The 26,285-nt window shown below is 39.0% G+C and overlaps 1 protein-coding gene across 1 annotated transcript; it reads left to right on the top strand.

Annotated features, from left to right (window-relative positions):
• The first annotated feature begins 1,902 nt into the window (after nt 1-1,902).
• On the top strand, nt 1,903-25,084 carry LOC127443399 (fibrous sheath CABYR-binding protein-like). The gene is made up of 6 exons (XM_051701977.1): nt 1,903-2,058; nt 8,434-8,534; nt 9,012-9,084; nt 13,752-14,075; nt 21,143-21,709; nt 24,043-25,084. Exons 1-6 carry the CDS (start codon nt 1,983-1,985, stop codon nt 24,084-24,086), a joined length of 1,185 nt encoding a protein of 394 aa, XP_051557937.1. The 5' UTR covers nt 1,903-1,982; the 3' UTR covers nt 24,087-25,084.
• Nucleotides 25,085-26,285: the final 1,201 nt, after the last annotated feature.

The following is a 26,285-nucleotide window of genomic DNA, read 5'->3' on the forward strand; positions in this document are numbered from 1 at the left end:
AAAAACAATCCTCAGAGTTGGGGGAATATTGTCAGAGTAGAAGGATTAAGTTTTCTTCCAGGATAACCTTATACGTGGCTTGATTCAAACGTCCCTCACAAAGACGAATCTTAACAGAAATGCCTTCCTTCTATCATGCCAGCACAAATATTCTAGCCTATTTTTAAGATTTACGCATTTCAATTTCACCACACAATTAAATCAAATTTTTAACAAAATGAAATTAATAAAACTTCAAATATTTCGTTTTTTTTTTTTTAATGTTTTTTTTTATTTTATTATTGATTACTCAATTACTTGTGATGGAATTTTGTTATGAAATTGAAATGTGAAAATCTCACCATTATTTTTTTGTATGTGTATATGTGTATATGTGTATTTGCTCACTGTTTGAGTTGAAGATAATTATAAGTCTGTGACTTTTCCCCTATACTCTCAACACCAATTGTACATGGCCTCTTTCCAAATCAAGTGTGTTATAAACAGATGAGATAGATAATCTATTGATGCTGCTTGGCAGTCATGTCCATGGCAATTGGGACAGAAGCTACTTCCTCTCACGATTATTGTATATAGGGAAATATACTAAAATATGCCAGATCTTATTCACTCCTGGTCCTGGATAAGGGAGCAATATTGTCATTTGCCTTATCCTGAGAGAAATAGGCTACTGTAGGCCACCTGAATAGCAGCAAATGAACAAAGTGGAAGCAAAGGTTCTACTGTCTCAGAAGACTGTGTTGACCACTTCTACTTGCTCTATGTGGTTTTGTCCTAGCAGTGCTTTTGGTCAAATGCAATTGAACTCAACACATCATGTTTAATATGTATGTTAATAAATGGATGTTGTTGTCCATCATGAAGAGAACAATTTCAGAACTGCGTAGACACAATATTAACTAATTATTTGTTTTATTTTTATGCAAATATGAGCAAAGAATCTAAGGACAAACTTTTTCTGTTAACATAGTTTTGAAGTCAGAGTAAACCTTTTTATTAGAATTGGTTGGCCCAGCTCTGGTTTGTCTCTAGACTCTCTGTAAAAAAAAATGTCCCTAATTTTAATGGTAAAAGAATGTAAAAATGCAACAGGAAAAAAACATTAAGGGGTAGTTACCTAAACACATATATATATATATATATATATAAAAAAAAATTATAATAATATATTTAACAAGACAGTACATGTCAGTTGTTATGATTTTACCATATAATTAACAGCAAAAATGTATTTTATGTTTAAAAAGAGAATACATGTACTTTTTATGGTAAACTTTTGTAAAGAATTACAGTGAAAAACAATAATCAGCCTTTTTCAAGTGAAAAGCAGACTTTTATAGATCCAGAAACGCCTGTTCAATTTAAACTTAAGAGTTTGAACTTCCAATAATTTCCAGTATCTTTCCATTTAATTATCTGAATTTTATGAATAATTACTTATTCATTTGAACTGTTTCTTTCTTTTTTTATTGCAAAAGAAAAAAAATACATATTCAAGAATAACAAATTTACATCATACATAATGCATAATGAGGTCAAACTTAGCATTTCATTTTGTATTTTTTACACAGTGAATAATTCAAGTAGTTTATACAAATCTATTAGCAAAAGCAGCAAAATAATCTATAAATACATTGTTCTTTTTCATTTTCATCTCGGTGTAATTTTTCGCCTTAGTGTTCTTACTGGATGTTTGGTTCATCCTGTGGCCATTTTCCTTATAAATCTGTCACTTTCCAAAAGTAATAAACAGGCTAATTAGTCGTCTAAAATTGTGCTCTGTATTTATACCACTGTAAATGGGATATTTAGACTATTCCTAGACCACGTGTACGTGACGCATGACGCAAAAAAAAGGGAGGTGATTGTTAAGAGTTTAAAAGGATCAGACATCCGAAGAGACACGCGCATGTTGGGTCAGGCTGTTGGTTCAACTTTTCAGTCTTCATTCATTAGTAGATTTTGGATCCACTGCAGGAATAATGATGTACTGTAGAACGGCTTGGCAAAGACTCGCGCCTCTGGCAAGCAAAACACTCTCTCCGTTATCCAGAAATGGTAAGAAACATTTTGTTTACACTCGATAACAATACAGATTTAATGCAGTTTCGGTTATTATTTTGTAAATCATGAGACATTTATGTTTGAAAATATAAAGTGCATGCATGAACTGCGAAGTATGAATAAACTGGCACCAGTTTTGCAAGATTTGAATTAAACTCTAGTTTGAGCATCCGCCCCCTTGAGGAGGGGTGTCAGTGGTTTGCGACTTTACTCCAATCTAGAACACCGAGTTCTGATAAATCCATTCTGAAGTATGTTTTTTTAATTTACATGTATGATGGGCTAGGCTTTTTTTATTTATTTATTTATTTTTTTTTAAACTGTATTAATATGAATGATTGCATTGTTTTGTTGTGTTTTAGGCTACATGCTATTTTTTGGTTGGTTTATGATGATCTGTATTGTGATACAATGTTTTAATGGTAAAATATTATTCATTTCACTTATTTGTATAATTATTTGTAGGAAAATTATAATGTACATTTTGTATGTGTGCAGCATCCTAGAGTCCAAGACAAATGTATATTGAATTTCATTTTATTTAATAATATTTAATGAACCGCAAACCGGATATGAGTTTGGTTTTTAAAGAAAAGTTTCTATAAGAGACAGCTGGGATGAGCACACTGCACCCTGCCCTGTTCCAGTGCATTTAATATAGCTGAGTTTGATCTTGTTTAAAGTTAATTTCCTGTTAGAGATTCACTCACTCGGTTTGAACCACATGCAGATGTTTATTGTACAGTTTGCCGTATCAATGTTGCTTTAAAATATAAAGATGTTAATCTCCTGGCCCCTTTCACTTTGAGGTCTAATCTGCTTTTCTGGGGACACAGCATTTTTTGTGCGTGATTGAACTGATGCATTCATTGAATCTGCTTGGGCATTTCCTAAAATTACCCCGATATTTGAAGAGGGCCCCAGGCCTCTCTGCCAACATGAATTTGCCTAGGGTTCTGCACATAGAAATGTCTCCACCCCACTGAGGTGAAATTATACAATGTCATCAGATAAAACCTGTGTTTGTGGGTGCATATGGGCAGTCATTAAATAATGCAACAGTCTTTGTTACACCAGAAGTACGCTTATAGGGGTAGCATGACTGTGCACATGTTGTCCTGGGAACCTGCACATCTAGCTAACCTTAATGTTCTGTTGACGCAGTCGTAAATTAGATTCAATGTATAAATGAGGTGAAGGCTACCTTGTTGCAGAACATTATTTCAGTAGCTGCAGCATTATTTTTTTATTTTTTTTATTTTTTAGTTAAATGTACCACTTTAAACATTTGACAGGACATTTTGACATTTTATGTTTGATTTGAGTAGTAATACCAATTTGAGGTCCAGATTTTATGGTGTGTCACTACTATTATAGTGTATGCCGCACGGAGGACTTTGTTAGCATGTTAAGTAATTAGATGCCGCATGTCCTGTGAATGTTCTTCTGTGGGATGATGTTTCTCTGGGTGGATTGTTAGGCCAGAGAGAGGTAGAGAGAATGGGTGGGGGTGCTGCACTGTTGGACATTGTGTTCCCTTCTGCTGCCTCAGTGCAGCCATACAGAGGATATGTGTTTGCCTGCATTTATGCACATTATCCTTTCTGTCAGCTTGAACCAGTCTGGGCAGCGTTTCCCAAAAGCATCGCAAGCTTAAGTTGATCGTAGAGACCATTGGCATCGCTGACCTCTCTCATCAACAAGGCATTTCCGTCTGCAGAACTGCCGCTCACTGGATGTTTTTTGTTTTTGGCACCACTCTGAGTAAACTCTAGATTAGAGACTGTTGTGTGTGAAAATCCCAGGAGATCAGCAGGTACAGAAATACTCAAACCAGCCTGTCTGGCATCATGCCATGGTCAAAATCAAAGTTTTTTCCCCATTCTGATGGTTGATGTGAACATTAACTGAAGTTCCTGACCCGTATCTGCGTGATTTTATGCACCGCTGCCACATGATTGGCTGACTAGATACTCGCATGAATAAGTAGGTGTACAGGTTTTCCTAATAAAGTGCTCAGGTAGTGTATTTCATTCCAACAGGGTTTCTAAATGCATTCCATCACAGAATATTACTCCAGCTTATTACATGGCTCTCTGGAATACTTGATTCTGATTGGTTAATCATGGCACTGAGCAGTCAAATATTTTGTATAATGACCGCTAACTGTATAATTGAAAGTTGTCCATGCAACCATGGTGCTAGTTTTATTATTCCTGTATCACACTGTGGTCTCGTTCGTCTCACTTAAAAAATAAACTCAAATCAAAATTTATTTCCTGTCCTTTTATTAATTTACTTATAATCAGAATGAGCTTTATTGCCAAGTATGCTTACACATACAAGGAATTTGTCTTGGTGACAGGAGCTTCCAGTGAACAACAATACAAAAACAGTAGCAAGACATAGATAATAATAAACAAATAAAAATAAAACTAATTATACACATACGTACAGACCCACATACATGCACACATGCACATGGGTAGTGCAAATCTAATACAATCTGTTATGTACAGTGCAAATACAAATCTGTTATGTACAGTAAAAAAAAAAAAAAAAAAAATTTGCAGAGGAATGAAATGGCAGAAGAGGTTGTATGTGTTGGATAAATATAAGAAAGACTAAACTGTGTATTGCACATAGTTATTGCTCAATGGGGCAATTTAACTGTTCATGAGATGGATAGCCTGAGGGGAAAAAACTGTTCCTGTGCCTGACGTTTCTGGTGTTCAGAGCTCTGAAGTGTCGGCCAGAAGGCAACAGTTCAAAAAGGTAGTGGGCAGGGTGAGTGGGGTCCAGAGTGATTTTTTCCAGCCTTTTTCCTCACTCTGGAAGTGTATATTTCTCTCATCATTTACTCGCCCTCATGCCATCCCAGATGTGTATGACTTTTTTTTTTTGTTTTTTTTTTTTTTTGCTGAACACAAACCCATTCTTTTAAAATAATATTTTGGCTCCGTAGGTCCATAAAATTCAAGTGAATTTGGTGCTCTGATCACCAAAGGAGATAAAGTCGGCATAAACAATCCATATGACTCCAGTGGTTTAATAAATGCTATCTTCGTCTTCTGAAGCGATCCAGTTAGATTTGGTTAAGAACAGATCAATATGTAACTCCTTTTTCACTTTACATTTTATTGCAGTTGCCAGGCATGAACATGATTTCAAGCTTGATTAAATTTGCGAGTGCTTGACGCATACGCAGGGTGCTAGATGGTACTAGATGGTGCTATAGGAAGTGTAATCGAGCTTGAAATCAGGATCGCCAGGGAGTATGCTGTCAAGATGTACAGTGAAATAGGAGTTATATTTTGGTCTGTTCTCACCCAAAACCAACTGGAACTTTTCAGAAGAGATTGATTAAACCACTGGAGTCTTGTGGATTTATACTGACTTTATCTCCGTTTTGAAGTTCTGGTCACCATTCACTTAATGGACCTACAGAGCTGAGATATTCTTCTAAAAAAATCTTTGTGTCCAGCAGAAGAAAGACATACTCATCTATGATGGCATGAGGGTGAGTAAATGTTGAGAGAATTTTCATTTTCGGGGTTGTGGCGGAACGACCTGCCCCTCCCTCTCGTCATCGTCGCTCTGCCTCTGAGGGCTGTCCTTTACAGAGTTATAAATGTTTGTACACGTATGCCCTCTGCGTGCGCTTGGAACTTTAGACTGCTCGTTTGCTTTTTACAACCGTATTCTGACAAGTCCCCCCTCCTACATCAGGATTGGCTATTAGAAGCTGCTTAAAAGCACACTGCGATTGGACAGTTGAGGTAGCTACAGCAACCATGTACATCTCAGTGTAAATGTAGTAGAAGACCCAACAAGCACAATGTTCCAAGTTCAGTACACACTTTATATACTGTGTGCAGTTATCATTACAAAATATATTTACCGCATGGATTGTAGACATACCAGGAATACTGTAAGGCTTAACTTACTGTAATGTACATTTTTCAAAATATAGTAACCTGGGATCATGCAAAGCTAAGGATTTCTTTCTATTTATAAAAACCTTTTTGCAGTCTCAAACAATTGAGTATTGTACGTTTAAAGGTAGAATAAGTAATTTTAATCCAATACACTGTTGTTGTTGTCAAATTCCACGAATATTTCGTCATGGTCCGCTAGCTGTCTGTTCTGTGTGTGCGATAAGAAAAAAAAAAATCTGGTGTTTGTACACCGCCCTGCTCTGTAAATGGAGAAAAAAAACAAAGTGAATCGGACCGATCCACACAACACTATTGCGTGCATGAATTTGGGGGGGGTGGAGTATCTGAAGGAGCACTGAAGGGAGTGGTGTGTTTGTTTGGCTGTTGAGTTCAAATATCAACTATCTTTCTCGGGGAATCGCTTACTCCACCTTTAATTTACCCCAAACTATGTCAGGATACAGGATACATAATTAGCCTCTTTCTTCCATTTCTTCTCATTAATCAATTTTGCCAGAAGTGTTGTGTTAGAATGCATAAACGTCCTAAAAACGGCCCACTGAACATTTCAAGATAACCCACAGCTTTGAAATGCAAACGTAAACCGCTTTTCTAATTTATCAAGAATAGAATATAAATATGACCTAAATTAACAATATACAAGGCTGTCGAAAAAATAGGAGAGGACACACAAAAGAAGGTGGACTAAACATGTTTATTAAAGAATTATATTTCATATAATAACAAAAAGAAGGTTCAGTGGTTACTAATCCATGGTAGACTGTAATCTGGTCACTTATTGTAATAAACTATTCTCTCAGAATATCCTGTGGGATAGATAGAAGTCAAATTAAATTCCCCCAGAACTACACTATTACGTTAGTCTAAAGGAGTTTTATGCACAGGGGAGATTAAATTAATATAATTTCAGATGAAAATGGTAGCCAACATGGCCAAGCTAGTAGCTACGTAAGTTTAACTAATACTAGTCAAGAGAACCATACTAAGAGAGCTAGCTAGATTGTTAGCTAGCCTATTGGCAGTGTACCAATACTCATACAGAGTATGATCTGTGGACTAGACAGCCAATCAAAATTAACCACCTCATTGCTGATTGGCTGAAATTCTGCCACACAATGCTGTGACCTTGTTGAGCAAACAAGCAGTCAAAGCTATGAGCGCACACTGAGTGGGTAGGATGAGAGATCTTGCACACGCAAAAAACAGTGGAGTTAAGTAAATTTCAGAATTCTGTGCAAATTTGCATTCAAATAAACTATTCAAGTGCAAAATTGATTTGTTTGCTCAATGTGAATTCATCTTTGCATGAAGATACATTGCTTTACAAAACGCACATGCAAAATACCTTTTTGTGTGCTCAAAATTTTCTTGCTCACTCAAAATATAATTTTGTGCATGCAGAATAGTGGCACATATATAATTCCATAGTCCTTCAGCCAGGCTCGCGACGGGAGTTGGGCAGGAGAAGAGAAGAGAAGAGGCACATAATTAATAAGCCTCATTGGGGCGGCGTTTGATGAGGCTCACCTGAATTAAATGGAGCCTCATCAACGCTGCCATAACACAGATCACGCCTCTTTTCGAGGAGCCGGATTCTATCTTGTGTGCACACTGGCGTCCTCCGAGATCCAGGAGCAGAGTGGGGAGGGTCTGGCCGAATTAGTTGCGACACCGGGGGATGGAGCACACGTAGCAGCCGACAGGCATGGATGCCGGGCCGCCTTCCCCTCACACTCGCCATAGCGCCAGCAAAGACAGGCCGCCAGCGGAGCCACCGCCCCTCGCGCCACAGGTCCTCTGGACACTCCCCATCCTTCACGACACCCCCTTTCATCGCGAGGACGCCAGATTACACTTTTATTTTGGACACTTTTCCCCCTTGAACACTTTATTCCCCTTTTTGGACAATTCACATTTATTATTTTTTCTAATAAACGCCTCTCCGAGGCTTGACGCCACACCCACTGTGTCTGTCTCTTGCTCACCCTACCAAAGGGTGAACTAACCCTTTAATGTGTTTGAGTATGCAGTCAGGAGTGATTGTAAAAAAGGGATTAGTAAAGATAGGGATTAGTAAAGTTAGGGAAAGTAAGGGGCAGGTACATATTTTCATTAGCTGTAACTTATTTATGGTTTGTCTAAATGTACCAAACACAATCCAGTGAAACGGAGATCAGCTTACACACTGAGTGGATTGTATTGGTTTCTCACTGTGGGGCAGGGGGTCAGGGGTCAAGATGGTGGCTGTTGAAAGATGTGCAAACTGAGCCTCCAACAAAAATTGGCAGGCTGGGGTTTTTATTTTGTCAGTTAACAGAGTATTGAATTTGTATGAAGTCAATTATACTACTTAAACTACATTGTTCCAGGTCTGGGAATTACTCATGTGCGTCCCTTCCTCTTTCAATAGCTGTACCAACACGTCAGATGTCCTTTGGACTACCTGCATCAGGCACAAACATCGCCTACATGATGCTTGGTGGAGGCTCACTAACTGTTGCTCTTATTTATGTGAGTGTCTTTATTCGTCTCATCCCACTAATTTAGGCAGCTTTGGTAATAAAGAGTCACAGTAACCATGACAAGCAAAATCCCTTTCCATATTGGTTCCATGTTGTTTAATGGAGCTAGCTGAGATGGTGTAATTTTTGAACTGTCTACTACATTTCCACACTTTTAGAAGTGATCTTGTGTTGTTTATACCAGATCTGACCCTTACAATTGACTTATAACCTAAACAATCAAGTTGATTCAGCTATATTATATTGTATCTTTAGCTAATTTAGGTGTTACAACATGAAGCACATTCTGCCTACCAAACAAAATATATTTTACAGTGGACTACAGATCCTTTACTTATAAACGTGAGAAGAGGGATGGGGGTTATGGTATGGTTTATAAAAATGTGTGTGTGTGTGCGCGTGTTATGTTATGGCATACTAATATTTGTGGCATTTTCCTTCGTCTCTCCCCCCCCCCCATTTACAGGCTTATAAGACAATAAACTCTGACAGCACAAGATATAATGACAGAATCGCTCCAATCGATGCCAGACCTAAGAGTAAGTGCTTGAGTTTTTTAAAAATTCTACTATTCAAATTTCTTTGTTTTATATATCAATCTAGGTACATAGTTAACTTGTTTTACTGTGTTCAGAACTGCAAGCAAAAACGGGTTACATACTTGTGGTATAGTTTGTTTTTTGTTGTCAATAATGAGGACTGGTACTGGTGTTTTCAACTTTGCTGTTCAAGTTAAATCACCATTAACCTTTTAACATCAGGCAGAATAATGTATCCAGACAGCTGTGATTTATATTCCCATTCAGAGTAGTTATACTCCTGAATTAATTGAATTGACAGGTGCTGTGAGGCAGTGGCAGGCTGCCTGGCTCAGCCACTGTTCTGATATGTCTGGTTCCTGCAGTTTACCATGGCCTGATCCATGCGGATTATTTATCAGCCATTAAGCTAGCTACATTTAGAGGAGTTTTCTTTTGTTTACATTTCTTGTTTACATGCAAATAACCATCTTACTTTTTGTTCTCCCATTAGGTTAGAAGGGTAAGTATTGATTTAATCCCAGTCATAACAGCATGTCTGCATTTTCAAACATTCAATATCAAGACTTTACAATAATTTGCTTTTGAATTGATGCAATTATTTTGTGTGCGTGTTCTGGTCCGTTACCTTTTTGCTTACTTTGCCTGTGGCAGTTATTCATTTATAACTCTGAATAGAAGCAGTTTTACACAACGTATAAAGTTATTGTAGTCTGAATTGGCAACCTGTTTACAGTGACAGCTGTGACCGTTCAAGTAAGTGTAGATTAGATCTTTTAAAAGGATAGTTCACCCAAAAAATTAAAATAATCATTTACTGGGGGCCTGGGTAGCTCAGCAAGTAAAGACGCTGACTATCACCCCTGGAGTTGCGAGTTCGAATCCAGGGCATGCTGAGTGACTCAAGCCAGGTTTCCTAAGCAACCAAATTGGCCCAGTTGCTAGGGAGGGTAGAGTCTCATGGGGTAACCTCCTCGTGGTCACTATAATGTGGTTCGCTCTCAGTGGGGCGTGTGGTGAGCTGTGCGTGGATGACGTGGAGAATAGCGTGAAGCTTCCACACGCACTGTCTCCGCAGTAACTCACTCAAGCCATGTAATAAGATGCACGGACTGATGGTCTCATGACGCGGAGGCAACTGAGATTCGTCCTCTGCCACCCAGATTGAGGCGAGTCACTATGCCACCACGAGGACCTAGAGTGCATTGGGAATTGGGCATTCCAAATTGGGGAGAAAATAAAAGAAGAAATACTCATTTACTCTTCACACCCTATGTTTGACTTTGTTTCTTCTGCAGAACACAAAGATTTTTAGAAGAATATCTCAGTTCTGTTGCACCATTCAATGCAAGCGAGTGGTGACCAGAACTCTGAAGGTCCAAAAAGCACAAAGGCAGAATAAAAGTAATCCATATGACTCCAGTGGTTTAAGCTATATCTTCAGAAGCGAAATGATATGTGTGGGTGAGAAACAGATCAATATTTAAGTCCATTTTTAGCAGAAATCTCCACTCAGCCTCAACCAGTAGGTGGCGATATACATGAAAAATGCAAACTGACAATCAACAAGAAGAATGTGGAAGTGAAAGGACATTTATAGTGGAAAAAGGACTTAAGTATTTATTTATTTTTTTACCCACACCTATCAAACCGCTTCTGAAGATATGGATTTAACCACTGGGATTTTATGGATTACTTTTATGCTGCCTTAATGTGCTTTTTAGACCTTCAGAGTTCTTGCCACCATTCACTTGTATTGTATGGACCTACAGAGCTGGGATATTCTTCTAAAAATCTTTGTTCTGCAGAAGAAGGCATATACAGCAGGGATGGCATGAGGGTGAGTAAATGAGAGAATTTTCATTTTTGGGTGAACTATCCCTTTTAATGATTGAAGCCAATGCTTGTGGGCTCTGCTTTTTCTTAACTAATCTTGAATAATAATATTTATTATTATTATTATTATTATTATTTTTTTTTTTTAATTGGATTTTGTTGATATTTGCTTGGTGATAGGCCACTTCATGTGGTTTATAAACTACAATTTGTACCCTTTAGATCAACAATGTCTTGAGCCAATCAAACATGCATGCAGGTTCAATATAAACAAATTTCTGGCCTGAGGTGGCGGGGAATTAGGGTTTACTTGGAGATCCTGATACGTAAAGTTTGGAACGCTAAATATGTTTAAGCACTGCTGAAGCTCTTGGAAGTCAATGGTGTCTGCTGCTAATCTAAAGTGGTTTCCTCTCTTAATCCACTATCTATTTGTATATCGTCTAGTCCTTATAAGCTGTAACACTAATGTAGTTCTATTAATGACAGATGGAATCAGCAACACTGTTTTGATGGTAATCCTCTTCATTAAGGCTTTGTTCAGACAGGCAAAAAAAAAAAAAAATTGGATAATAAAATATTAGAAATAATATCAGGCAGTGAGTATTGACCTGACTACCACCCCTGGAAACGTGAGTTTGAATCCAGGGTGTGCTGAGTGACTCCAGCCAGGTCTCCTAAGCAACCAAATTGGCCCTGTTGCTAGGGAGGGTAGAGTCACATGGGGTAACCTCCTTGTGGTCGTGATTAAGTGGTTCTTGCTCTCAATGCGCTGCGTGGTAAGTTGTGCGTGTATCGCAGAGTTTAGCATGAGCCTCCACATGCTGGGAGTCTCCGCGGTGTCATGCACAGCGAGCCACATAAGATGTGCGGATTGACTGTCTCAGAAGTGGAGGCAACTGAAACTTGTCCTCCACCACCCGGATTGAGGCGAGTAACCGAGCCACCATGAGGACCAGGTAAAGTAGTGGGAATTGGGCATTCCAACATTGGGAGAAAAGGGGATAAAAAAAGTTAAAAAAAAAAAAAAAAAAGTAATGAGGTGCAAATATCCGATTTGTTGTTTTTGGCGTAATTTCTGTCTGTATAGCAAAAAAACTAACAAAAAAACACATGAAACTCAGTGTTTACAAACCTGATCCAAACCACATTCATATGTGATATTGACATGCTATTTAGATCAGTTTTTTATTGTAACGCATTTATCTGACCATCGAATTTCATAGTTTTTTCATCATTCGGAACGTGACACGTATGTAGAGTCCTACAAAGAGCACAATATTGTTTGGAACTGTGTCCGAATACACTAATTTTCGCTCATTCTTTCATCATACAACTAAACTCGGCAAACTTAACGTGTAAATATTTGTATGAACATAAAAAGATTCAACAACTAAGACATAAACTGAACAAGTTTCACAGACATGTGACTAACAGAAATGGAATAATGTGTCGCTGAACAAAGTGGGGGTCAAAATCAAAAGTAACAGTCAGTATCTGGTGTGGCCACCAGCTGCATTAAGTACTGCAGTGCATCTCCTCATGGAATGCACATGATTTGCCAGTTCTTGCTGTGAGATGTTACCCCACTCTTCCACCAAGGCACTTTTAAGTTCCCGGACATTTCTGGAGTAGTGTCCCTAGCCCTCACCCTCTGACCCAACAGGTCCCAGCCGTGCTCAATAGTATTGAGATCCGGGCTCTTCGCTGGCCATGGCAGAACACTGACATTCCTGTCTTGCAGGAAATCGAGCACAGAACAAGCAGTATGGCTGGTGGCATTGTCATGCTGGAGGGTCATGTCAGGATGAGCCTGCAGGAAGGGTACCACATGAGGGAGGAGGATGTCTTCCCTGTAACACACAGCATTGAGATTGCCTGCAGTGACAACAAGCTCAGTTGATGCTGTGACACACTGCCCCAGACCATGATGGACCCTCCACCTCCAAATCGATCCTGCTCCAGAGTACAAGCCTCGGTGTAACGCTCATTCCTTCGACGATAAACACAAGTCCGACCATCACCCCTGGTGAGACAAAACCACGACTCGTTAGTGAAGAGCACTTTTTGCCAGTCCTGTCTGGTCCTGCGAAGGTGGGTTTGTGCCCATAGGTGACGTTGTTGCTGGTGATGTCTGGTAAGGACCTGGCTTACAACAGGCCTACAAGCCCTCAGTCCAGCCTCTCTCAGCCTATTGTGGACCGTCTGAGCACTGATGGAGGGATTGTGGTGTAACTCGGGCAGTTGTTGCCATTCTGTACCTGTCCCGCAGGTGTGATATTCGGATGTACCAATCCTGTGCAGGTGTTATTAAACGTGGTCTGCCACTGCGAGGACGATCTGCTGTCCTTCCTGTCTCCCTGTAGTGCTGTCTTGGGCGTCTCACAGTACGGACATTGCAATGTATTGCCCTGGCCACATCTGCAGTCCTCATGCCTCCCTGCAGCATGCCTAAGGCACGTTCACGCAGATGAGCAGGGACCCTGGGCATCTTTCATTTGGTGTTTTTCAGAGTCAGTAGAAAGGTCTCTTTAGTGTCCTAGGTTTTTATAACTGTGACCTTAATTGCCTACCCTCTGTAAGCTGTTAGTGTCTTAACGACACTAACCTGTGATGTACAGGTGCATGTTCACTAATTGTTTATGGTTCATTGAACAAGCATGGAAAACATTGTTAATCTCTTTACAATAACGATCTATAAGATTCTATATTAAGTTTGACATTTACTGTTTGGTGAATCACTGAAATAGTGAGCGGTTTTTGACACAGATGCATGCATTTGATGTTTTTTCCTTTTTCTTTAAAGTTCCGTTTTTCTGTTTTCTGTATAGGAGTAGCAGTCGCAGTGGCCGAGGCATCCCCAGAAGCAGCCTCAGCTGTGGAAACTGAAGCAGTGGAACGTTCCACCATCGCTGAGACCACCGTCGCAGAGCCTATCATTGAGGTGGTTGCTGCAGAACTCACCCCTGCTGCTGCAGAGGCTTCTGCTAGTGAGGCTTTTGTTGCTTCAGAAGAAGCTCCTGCAGAACTCTTGGTTGCTGCAGCAGTAGAGGCTGAGGAATCCATTGTAGAGGCGGTAGCACCTGCAATTGAGGAACCCGCTACACCTCTTGTTGAGGATGTTGCAACTGAGGCTCCCGTTGCAGAGACAGCTGGTGAGGCATCTTCTGAGGAATCGGCCTGAATCCCTAGAAGTCTAGATGCCTGTGTGAACCCTGTGTGAACCCTATGTGAACCTTCCCCATCCCTTCACCAGAACACTCCATTAAGCTGTAGAGTTGGACTCTCATACTGTCATGCATCTTTTAATTGATTAATCAGTTGTGGACTATCTGTGTCCTCTGAGCAGGAGGAATTGTCCTTTTTACACTTGTGAACTCCACAGGGTGCTAATCCCACAGTGACTTTGAGGAGGAGGAGAGATTTGAGGACAGTCCGAAAATGCAGTTGCTTTTTTAGTAGTGTAAATCTAGCATTATATACGTATATAAACCGTATGTATATGCTCCTATATAAAATTCTCCTGTTATAAAATCCTTCCAAGTGGACTGTTTATTATCCCAACTGCAGCCTGTTTTATGACACTTTAATGTCTGATGTAGCTCACCTGAGTATTTGTTGATCTCTCCTCCTTCTGGATGTGCCTGCTGCAATACCTTTAGCACTTTACCTGCAGTATTCTAGCCTAAGAACCTGAGGTAGATGTCTAGTGCCTTGTGTTGTTAAACCTATACATGTGCATAGAGACATTTTCTCTCGAATACATTTTATTCATTTTTCTCAAAGACAAACAAGCATCCAAAATAAAATGATACCACTTATTGTTCATTACATGCTTTAGTTGTCATTTACTAACAATGCATATTTTAACAGCATTTATCAATCTTGTTTAATGTTAATTTATAAAAATACAATTGTACTTTGTTCATAATACATTAGCTAATGTTATCATATACATTTTTTTTAAATTAAAATTTGTATATGTTGAAGTTAATATTAACCAAGATTAACACATGCTGTGAAAGTACAACCAATAAATCTTTTTTTTTAAATTTTTTTTTTTTTTTTTTAACCTGTCTTGCCTGTTTTTGGAGGTACACTTGCTGCAGAATGATAGCATGAGAGTCAGTCTAAAAGTCATGTTTAACACTTCCAGGTTAAACTTTTATACACGTGACTTAAGTCAAGAAAACCATTTTTAAAGGAATAGTTCACCCAAACCTAAAATTCTCTCATTTACTCACCCTCATGCCATTCCAGATGTGTATGACTTTTTCTTCTGCTGAATGCAAACAAAGATTTTTAGAAAAATATTTCAGTTCTATTGGTCCTCACAATGCATTTAAATAGGTACCAACATTTTACAGCTCCAAAAGGACATAAAGGCAGAATAAAAGTAATCCATATGACTCCAGTGGTTATACCCATCTCTTCAGAAGCGATATGATAAGTGTGTGTGTGAGAAACAGATCAATATTTAAGTCCTTTTTTAGCTATCAATTTCACTTTCACATTCTTTTGCTTTTGGTGGTGATTTGCATTCTTTGTGCATATTGCCACCTACTGGCCAGGGAGGAGAATATATATTAAAAAGGGATTAAATAATGATCTGTTTCTCACCCATACCTATCACTTCAGATAGCATGAGGGTGAGCAAATAAAGAGATAGAAAAATTATCCATTAAACTGTTGGGATGGAGGCAAAGCCATGGAGTGTACTGAAGTGTTAATGTTTTAATATCTTGTATATCTTTATGTCTCAAATAAAGTCTCAAGGGAACAGAATGTCATTGCCAGTTACATGTCATATTACTAGGATACTGGACTTTAGTTTTTTTTATCTCCATGCTGTTGTCTGAACTGAGGTTTAACCAACTAATGAAATTTGTTGATTGCATTTTTTCAAAATGGTGAAATGTTTGAATTTATTAAAGTCCTTAAAAACGCAATTTTTTTCAAACAGAACACTTTGTTTCGTTAAGATCATCCGCTTTAAATGTTTTAGCTCTTCCTCTTGCAAAGTTCCTCTAAATACAGCTTAACCCCAACTGCCTTATCAGTGAATATATTGTGTTGTTCAAAGTAAACAAAATGCATTCTAATTGTTGGTCTTAAAGTCCATTGCAGCTCTCAGATTGCTTACTTTAAAAAAATCTTTGTATATTAGGCTTAAAACTTACTTTTGCATTTTGTCATCTTATGTGTGTTTCTTAAGTATGTTGATTATTTAATCAGTAATCTTAGATGCCACTTACGGCAGTTTAAGAAGATTTCCTAGTGTTACCATCTTAAATTCCTGCTTGGATCATGACTTTCCACACCACTTCATGTGAACTCTTAAAGGTGCACTCAGCAATTCCTGAGAAACACTGTTGATATTCGACTCAGCTGCCAAAACAAACACATCCCTCCCTTCAGTGCTCCTTTGGAAGCCCCCCCCCCCAAATTCATGCGCGCGAGATGGTTTTACGCACACCAGCTCCAGACACTCACATCTCTCCTGCTACTAAATCTAAACTACAGCATATATGGGTTCTGTGAAACATAGCAAAATTTATTTTACCCACCTATCAAGAAGAAAAAGAGCAACTTCTGCATCCGTCTTCAGGCCTTTTACCTCTCGGAGGTCTCTCCACTGCTGAAAAGCCTCGCCGATGTTGACGTGGTTCCTAGCCCTCGACTTGACATAATCCTTCTTTTTAGTTTATATTTGTCTAACTTTTGTCTCTTGGTCTGTTTCTCAGCCATTTGTCTTCCTTGGAGTTTAGAAAGTTCGCATCAGCCAGATTTGCCGTCGCTCTTCTTATTCATTTCCTTCTCACTCTGCCCCCTTCCCCCATCCTGTGCACACGCAAGAACCACCCCTTGTTGCTGACTGGCTGGAGTAGTGTTGTGTGGCTCAGTCTGTTCCACTTTGTTTTTGTCTAGACAGCTAACAGACTGTGAGGAGATATTTGCAGAATTTCACAAAAAATGTATTGGATTAGAATTACTGAGTGCACCTTTAAGCAAGGCACTCATCTGCTCCCTGATGCTCTGTCACACTACATGCGCTAATAAACTTATAGCAAAATCTAAAGAAGATATATGCAAAGTACAGAATTAAAGAACCTAGATAACCTTTCTGGCCTTACATGATGTTGATGCTCTTTTATACTGTGCACATTTACTTAACCATTTATACAATGGATGTCATGATAAACCAAAGAGACATCCTTGAATATCTGAATATTCCACTCCTTTTGAATTGGAACATCACTCCTTGTCAGCTGGTCATTATTAAAAAATTATATTCCAACTTACCTGTATCTAATCCATTCAAGTGAAGCGATTCCAGAGAAACTGTAATGGAAGAGCCGATGAGCTTGCACATTTAAAACAGCTTTGTGTAGGAAGCTGTTGGCCTAACAGTAGTTCTCTTTCAAGTCGGTCACTTTGACGTTCTTCGTTGAATGACGACTAGGGGGTTGCTCCTGAGCCCAGATTTTCCCTGAAAAGATATACAACAGCACCAATTTGATTGGCTGGCGTATTTCAAAGTCCCGCCTTCATGCCCAGCGAGCATATAAAAGGCCAAGAGAAAGATGGGCTCGTCATAACCTTCTCCTTCAGAGTCAAGAATGGATCTCCCTGTACTACACACACTTCGTTGAAAGAAAAGCACAGTTCAGGACAGAGTTATCTTCCAACAATCCAGCAGCGCGAGACTCTCGCCTACGATGTTCAAAGAAAGATCCTTCATTCCCTGAGTGTTTAACAAAGATATTTATTTGTTTTGTGTGTGTTAATTTTTTACCCACAGCAAGTAAATAAAAACTGAAAGAATACCATATACGATACAGGAAATCTCTGTCCAGCTGCTGATTTAACCAGCTCAATTTCCTTTGCCACATCTCCGGATGAAGACATGGTCTCCATCGTGGCACTGGAAGGCGAAGCATGGTGCCGTTCGGCTGATGATCTAACCAGCTGTCTCGCTGATGAGGGCCAGACGGCCTAGAGGATTAACATATCAGATGTTGAACTGGCTCGCATCCTCTCCAGAGCAGTTGAGGAGCTCGAGCTCGAATGGACTCCCCCATCTGAGCCCGAGCACTCACGGCTGGATGAATGGTATTTAAACACAGGCCAGCATCAAGCCATTTCCCAACATAAAATACCATTCTTTCCAGAGGTCCATGCTGAATTTTCCAAGATGTGGATCTCACATCACTGGAGTCACCGCCTTTACCGCACTGAACCACGCAGAGCAGAAGGGCTATACCACACTTCCACAGATGGAAGAGGTGATCACATTGCATTTATGCCCTGCCTCGGCACCTGGCTGGAATAAGCGCCCTTTTCTCCCGTCAAAGCCGTGCAGACTTATCACCACCCTCGCGACTAAGTCTTACGCAGCCTCAGGACAAGCTGCATCGGCCTTGCACATCATGGCGGTCTTGCAGGCCTTTCAAGCTAAGGTCCTGAAGGACATGGATGAGCGTGGTCCCGATCTCGTTCTATTTCAAGTGTTATGCAGAGCAACTGACCTCGCATTGCATGCCACTAAGATTACTGCCCATCTGAAGATTAATGGGCAGTATGGTTGCACTTGAGCGACATCTATGGTTAAATAACTCAGAAATGTGTGAGACAGACAAGATGCAATGGATGTTCGGAGACGCAATGGATGTTCTCTCTGAAAAGCTCGAGATGGCAAAAAAGCACTTGCTGGCAATGTTACATTTCATGCCAGTCCGTGTTAAAGCCAGCAGCAGTTATCCTCACCCAGTGCTGTTAAGACAGCACTCTGGCAAGACCAGTGCTCCATTGACAGCCCCATCAGCTAGTGCCGGGTCTAGAGTAAAGGTGCAGCGCCCATGGCCCAGATGCCAGCGTCATGGAGGGAAGAACCCACCAGGCCAGCCGAAGCGTTACTGACAGTGTCAGCACAGTGAGTATGAAACCAGAACTCCAGCCACAGTCTGCCCAGAAGAAGGCACAGCTCGTGTCTCCTCTCTCCACTGTGGGAGAAGAGTCATGTGCAAAAATAAAGCATCTGTATTTCGAAGATATTGCATCGAATGCAATAAGTCTCTTTTTGAAACCACATAGGAGATTGTTTTTCAATGTATAAAACACTTCTATCTATTCAGTATAATAGCAGCATTACTGCTCTTGTGTATAATACATTTTTATACTCCCCATAGCGGTTAGTTACAAATGGGAATGGTTGCCTGCGGGACCCTCCAAACAGATCATCACCTCACCTGATGTGAGTTCTATGGAGAAGATTGGCTACCTCATAATATGGCAGTGTCACTAATGTGTCTCTCACTGTCTCAAGGGAAGCAGGCTGGCTGCAAACTCACGACAACTTTTTATTTGGCAGCAAGTGCAGTCGAATCAATATTGTGGCACTGTTGTATAGGGACCCCTAGTCGTCATTCAACGAAGAATATTGAAGTGACCGTCTTGAAAGGGAATGTCTAGTTTACTGTCGTAACCACGGTTCCCAGAAAGAGGGAATGAGACGTTGCCTATTCCTGCCACAATAATTGATTGCCGCTGAAAAGGTGCTTTTAAATCCTCTCGCCTTCTCAGTCAAAGTAGGTCCTGACAAGCCCAGCTTGTCAGGACCTTGAAAGACGCCAGCCAATCAAATTGGCATTGTTGTATATCTATTCAGGGAGAATCGGGGCTCAGGAGCGGTCCCCAAGTTGTCATTCGACAAAGAACATCTCGTTCCCTCTTTCAGGGAACCGTGGTTAAGACCTAGACATTTTGACTAATTTTTTTCATGTTAAATCACTACAATGGGGGCCTGGGTAGCTCAGTGGTAAAATACGCTGGCTACCACCCCTGTAGTTCACTAGTTCACTAGTTCGAATCCCAGGGCATGCTGAGTGACTCCAGCCAGGTCTCCTAAGCCCGGTTGCTAGGGAGCGTAGAGTCACATGGGGTAACCTCCTCGTGGTCGCTATAATGTGGTTCGTTCTTGGTGGGGCGCGTGGTGAGTTGAGCGTGGATGCCGCGGTGGATGGCGTGAAGCCTCCACACACGCTTTGTCTCTGTGGCAATGCGCTCAACAAGCCACGTGATAAGATGCGCGGGTTGATGGTCTCAGAAGCGGAGGCAACTGAGATTCATCCTCCGCCACCCGGATTGAGGCGAATCACTACGCCACCACAAGGACTTAGAGCGCACTGGAAATTGGGCATTCCAAATTGGGTGAAAAAGGGGAAAAATCTAAACAAAACAACAACAAAAAATCACTACAATATATCCCACTCATTAATCAGTTTCATGTTGTGAAAAAGTGGAATTTCTCTCTAAGTGGGATTTCTATGTTTCATTTGGCAAATTGGACATTTTAAATGGCTTCTTAAAGGTGCACTCAGTAATTTTTTCTTCATTAAAAAGTTTTACTTTAAAAAGAAATTAATTGTCATTTTAAAACATATGTATAAAATCATGAGCACTCACATGAGATGAAGACTCCAGTCATATCAGTAACCTTATAAAAGTTGTTTTATTCTACATGGAAAGGGTCCCCTTCATGGGTGCTGCCATGTTAGAAACATGTTACTTGCCTAATCTCAGTAACCGCCCTGTTATTTTACACTTTTACTCTTGTATTAAATTAATCATGGATAACTTTGAATAGTTAATTTCTACAAAGGCATCAGTAACTAAAAACGTTTGATTTTGAATGATACTGTATCCACGCTGCTAGGTGTCACTGTAAGTCCAAGATGACACTAACAAAAAAGTTGCTGAGTGCACCTTTAAAGTTGAAATGTGTACATTTTTTGTTGTTTTTCCAATCCCAGCTTAATAAGTAGTGACATCTAAGTAAGCCATTCGCAGGTTCATTCATTGGCTAGACTGATTAATATTTGGTCATTTTTAAGACTGATCAATTTATTTATTTTTAACAGAAATGTTAGTTCCCGCTTATGTCAATGCTTTTCTTTTTTGCACATTTTTCTATTTTAGAGTAATTTTGTGAATTTTGAGTAAATATTGTGTACAATACTTTTGTGTGCTGTACATTATTTTTCCACCATTAAAGTCCATATATATATACTACTCTGTAGATATCAATGTCAGCAGCAGCCATTGAAAAACCAATATCAGTCATCAACGAGTACAAATGAGCATGTGCAAGTCATTAAAGTTAGACTTGTGGCATAAGATACAGTATACTGTATGTTTGTTTAACAAACTAATTTTATTGCAGCTTTCCACATGTCTGACCTACAGAGCACTGTGAAAATCATTGCTGGGTCTACAGCAGAGATTGCAGCTGCTTCAGTTGGAGATGAGCATTTGGTGGCAGCAGTGAGGCTGACTGAAGAGAAGAGTTCTGTGGAGACCCTTAATGAGTTGGAGGTTGCTGATGTTAAAGCAGAGGTCCTAGCAGAAGCATCTGTAACTGAAGAAGCAAAAACAGAAGGGGAACTGGAAGAACAGCCCTCAACACCTGCAGTAGAAAAGGTTACAGTTGAAGCAGCAGCAGTGGACAATGTCGAGTCTGAGGCAGACAGCCCTGTTGAAGTTGAAGTTTCCATTGAAGTCTCTGCCTCAGTAGCAGGAGCCTTTGAGGAACTCGTTGTTATAGACATGGAGGAAGAGAATACATTGTGTCATGAGCCAGTCGACACAGAAATTGAGCATGTAGACATTACAATGCCACCAGCGGCCCTGGAGAAAGCACTACAGACCACAACACAGGCATCACAGGAAATTGTTACTCAAACAATGGATGATGTGGAGGAAGCTAAGCCAGCTGAAGTTGCAGAAGAAGGTAATGAGATATCAAAACTGCTAATGGCACTCTTAAGGCCCACCTTTAATAGCTCTATACTTTCTGAACAGGATTGGTAACCAAACAAGGGTAGAATCTGCTCACATATGCATATTATGCACACACACAGTGGCCCCAAAAAGTGTTTGTACATTTAAAAGAATATTCCGGTCTCAATAGAAGTTAAGCTCAGTCGACAGCATTTGTGGCGTAATAATAATTCTGACTCATCCTTCCTTTTCCTTAAAAAAAAAAAGCAAAAATCTGGGTTATAGCGAGACACATACAATGGAAGTGAATGGTGCCATTTTTTTTAATTATTTTTTTGAGGATTTAAAGGCAGAAATGTGAAGCTTATAATTTTATAAAAGCACTTACATTAATTCTTCTGGTAGTACTTGTGTATTATTTGAGCTCTTTGTTTAAAGGGATAGATCACCCAAAAATGAAAAATTTCTCAACATTTACTCACCCTTATGCCATCCCGGATGTGTATGACTTTCTTTCTTAAGCAGAACATAAATGAAGATTTAGTGAATGGGTGCCAAAATTTTGAAGCTCCAAAAATCACATAGGTCAGCATGAAAGTAATCAGTTTGACTCCAGTGGTTTAATTAGTGTCTTCAAAAGTGATTTGATAGGTGTGGGTGGGAAACAAATCAATATTTTAGTCAATGTTTAAATTCTCCTCCCTGTTCTTTTTTTTTTTTTTTTAATTATCCCCTTTTCTCCCAATTTGGAATGCCCAATTCCCACTACTTAATAGGTCCACGTGGTGGCGCGGTTACTCACCTCAATCCAGGTGGCGGAGGACAAGTCTCAGTTGCCTCTGCTTCTGAGACAGTCAATCCGTGCATCTTATCACATGGCTCATTGTGCATGACACCGTGGAGACTCTGCATATGGAGGCTCATGCTACTCTCCACGATCCACGCACAACTTACCATACGCCCCATTGAGAGTGAGAACCATTAATTGTAACCACGAGGAGGTTAGCCCATGTGACTCTACCCTCCCTATTAACCTGGCCAATTTGGTTGCTTAGGAGACCTGGCTGGAGTCACTCAGCACACCCTGGATTTGAACTCATGACTCCAGGGGTGGTAGTCAGTGTCAGTACTCGCTGAGCTACCCAGGCCCCCGGTGATTCACATTGTTAATGCATATGCCCCGTAATGGGCAGGGAGAAGAATTTCCTCGCAAAAATTGACTAAAATATTGATCTGTTTCTCACCCAAACCTATCATATCACTTCTGGAGATATTGATTTAAGCACTGGAGTAAAATTTATTACTTTTATGCTGCCTTTATGTGCTTTTTGGAGTGTCCAAATTTCATATGCACCCATTCACTTGCATTTTATGGATCTACAGAGCTGAGATATTCTTCTGAAATCTTAATTTGTGTTCTGCAGAAGAAAGAAAGTCATACACATCTGGGATGGTATGAGGGTGAGTAAATGATGAGAGAATTTTCATTTTTGGGTGAACTATTCCTTTAAATTATTGTTTTTATGGTTGTTTTAGGGTTTACAGCGTTACATCGTCATGACAAAGAAGTTATAAATTTGGATACTTTACACAGAAAATGTTAGTAAGTGATTTTATCAGACTAAAATAATGTTAACACTCCTATTGTTTAAGGTTTAGCAATTGGCCTCATTCACTTCCATTGTAAGTGCTTCACTGTCACCCAGATTTCTGCTTTTTTTAAAGGAAAAGAGAGACAAATCTAAATTAATATTTGTGCTAATCAACATTATGCCACAAATGCTGTTGATTGAGCATAAAGGAATAGTTCACTCAAAAATGAAAATTCTCTCATCATTTACTCACCCTCATGCCATCCCAGATGTGTATGACTTTCTTTCTTCTGCAGACCACAAATGAAGATTTTTCGAAGAATATTTTAGCCCTGTAGGTACATAATGCAAGTGAATTTTGGCCAGACCTTTGAAGCTCCAAAAATCACATAAAGACAGCATAAAGGTAATCCAAATGACTCCAGTGTTTAAATCTATATGATTAGAAACTATATGATAGGTGTGGGTGAGAAACAGATCAATATTTATGTTCTTTATTATTATAAATCTCCACTTTCACATTCTGATTTTTAGTGAAAAACATATATTTTTAAAAACATAATCTTTAACATAATGCCAATCTGTTATTATCTGTGATATTTTGTTATCTCATGCAATGGCATTACTTTTTTAAGTGTATTGTGTCTAAATACTTTTTAAGACTGCTGTTTCTGAGCATTTGCCATTGCTACAATTTTAAGTGGATGTCATTTTCGAGGGCTCAATTTTTCCGTTTTCTTCTTTTTCACAGCTGTTGAAAGTGAAAATATTATGATGGCCATGCCGCAAGCATGAGGTGAACATTCCACAGAAAGCAAGACTGAAAACAATATAAACCAAAGGATCTAACATACAGAATACATAAATAAATTATATACAATACTGCTTCTATAGTCATGAGATGACTGTGGTGATCTTATTCTTTCCACTTGAAAAGGACATACTCTTCAAAGAGAACAGTATTTTTATGATATTTCATCATTTACAGTCTCTGTTAGTCTCTGTCTTTTTAGGCTAAATTAATGTCCTTTTACTCAAAGAGACCTAGATCATAGAGGGAAAGTTTCAGTAACAGGTATTATAAAATGAAAATGTCAGAAATACACAACATAGCCATACCAATAATATTGTGTTTGTTGATTGAGTTAGAAATCATGCTGTCACATCCACACCCGAAGTTCATCAACTTTATTTACAATTGAATATTACCTACCACTCACATTTTCAGTATCTTGTCTGTGTCTGTTTCTGTATTTCTGAACGTTGTTTTTCTTAGTCTTTCTCAAAACTGTTTATTTTTACTTCTATCTGGCATTTTTTTTTTTTTTTTTTTTGTATATATAAATATCTTTCATTTTTATTCAAGCAAATTATTTATTTAATTTAAATTATTTACTTTATTGAATTCCTCTGAATTGTTCTTTAATTTAAATCAGTAACCAAATAGTCTTGGACTTTTTACAGTAATTTATTTTTTTGAAACTGTAGATGGTTTAAAGGTACAGAACCGGTTTTTGTAGTGATTGAGAAGAAATGAAAAAAATCTGATTTTGGTGCAATCAAGGGTGTAGATTTGGCTTCAACATTAGGGGGTTGCAGCGTGAAGCATTTACTTGTTTCCATTAATCATGGTATAAATATTGGGAGGGTTGCACTTACTTGTTTTGATTATTGGGGGGGGGGGTTATCTCCCATCCCCCTGGAATCTACGCCCCTGGGTTCAATTTTCATTGTCAAAACATTACTGTTGCAAATATAACTCAGATCTGTGGCATCATGGATGTTACTTTGATACAATAAACCAATTATTCATGAATGTGTGTTCATATGTATATGTGCATTATCAGTTAAACTCACTATTAAATAAAAATATTTTGTTCTTTGCCATTGAATTAATTGAGCTATTACATTTTCACTTACTGTATGTAGACCTATTTTACTTGGTTAGTGGTGCATGATTTGTTTTCAGATAAGTCTTCTTGTTATAGATTTAGTATGTTTGGTATGTTTATAAATCAGATTACTGGTTACCTTTTGGTGAAAATAGTATTTTGATAGAAACGGTATAATAATAAGACAAAAAGATGTTTTTGGCACAGCTGTGCATGAGACCGAAGACCATCACAGCGTCACAGTCGTGTCAGGGCCCAGAGACCGAAGATGGACCAGGTTATGGGGCTGCTCAAATAAATTAAACTCTGTTTTTCAAATAAATTAAAGCAATAGGCCTACATGTAGACTTCAGGTAGCAACATTCATCAGTAAAATAAAGAACAAAGAAATAAATCCAGATCATTGAGTCATTTTCTCATTTTCTTGTCAATATTGTTATTGTGATTATGTTTGAGTAATGACATAACTACATATTTATCATAGGCAGCCTTCACACTGCAAAGCTTAATTTATAGTTTTTAATCATTCTCTTTTTGCACTAGGGAGGACGTTTTGCGTTCTGAAATTAAAGTATGTTTTTTATAGTACAATTAATTCTTTTATTTCAGAAGATTAAGGAAAATATAATTTATTCTAATAGTTTCTTTTTCCTTGTGAAATAATATGGATTCACCGTCTTACTACAAGAGAATCATGTAGGTCCTCCTACAACCCAATTACTGCAAATTCATAAAGTTTTTGTATTAGGACCACAGGAGGGCGTTATTTCATAAGTCAAACAATAGAGAGCAGTAATACGTATGAATAAAGACCAGTGAATTTCACTATTGTGTTCTGTATGAACACACATATTTTCTTGCTATACATTGAGAAATTATGCAAATAAACCCGAACATAGTTAAAGGTGACAAACAAACAATGAACCCAACGTATATTTTTCTGAATTTCTCTCCATACACGACCATGCTGTTGTTAATACAAGTTTAATATGGTCTGATTGAATCTCCTATTATGAATTTTCGTTAGCTGTACTTGCCTCTCTCTCTCTCTCTCTCTCTCTCTCTCTCTCTCTCTCTCTCTCTCTCTCTCTCTCTCTCTCTC

The sequence above is a fragment of the Myxocyprinus asiaticus genome, chromosome 7 (genome assembly GCF_019703515.2).
Source record: "Myxocyprinus asiaticus isolate MX2 ecotype Aquarium Trade chromosome 7, UBuf_Myxa_2, whole genome shotgun sequence".
In the NCBI taxonomy this organism is placed as follows: domain Eukaryota; kingdom Metazoa; phylum Chordata; class Actinopteri; order Cypriniformes; family Catostomidae; genus Myxocyprinus; species Myxocyprinus asiaticus.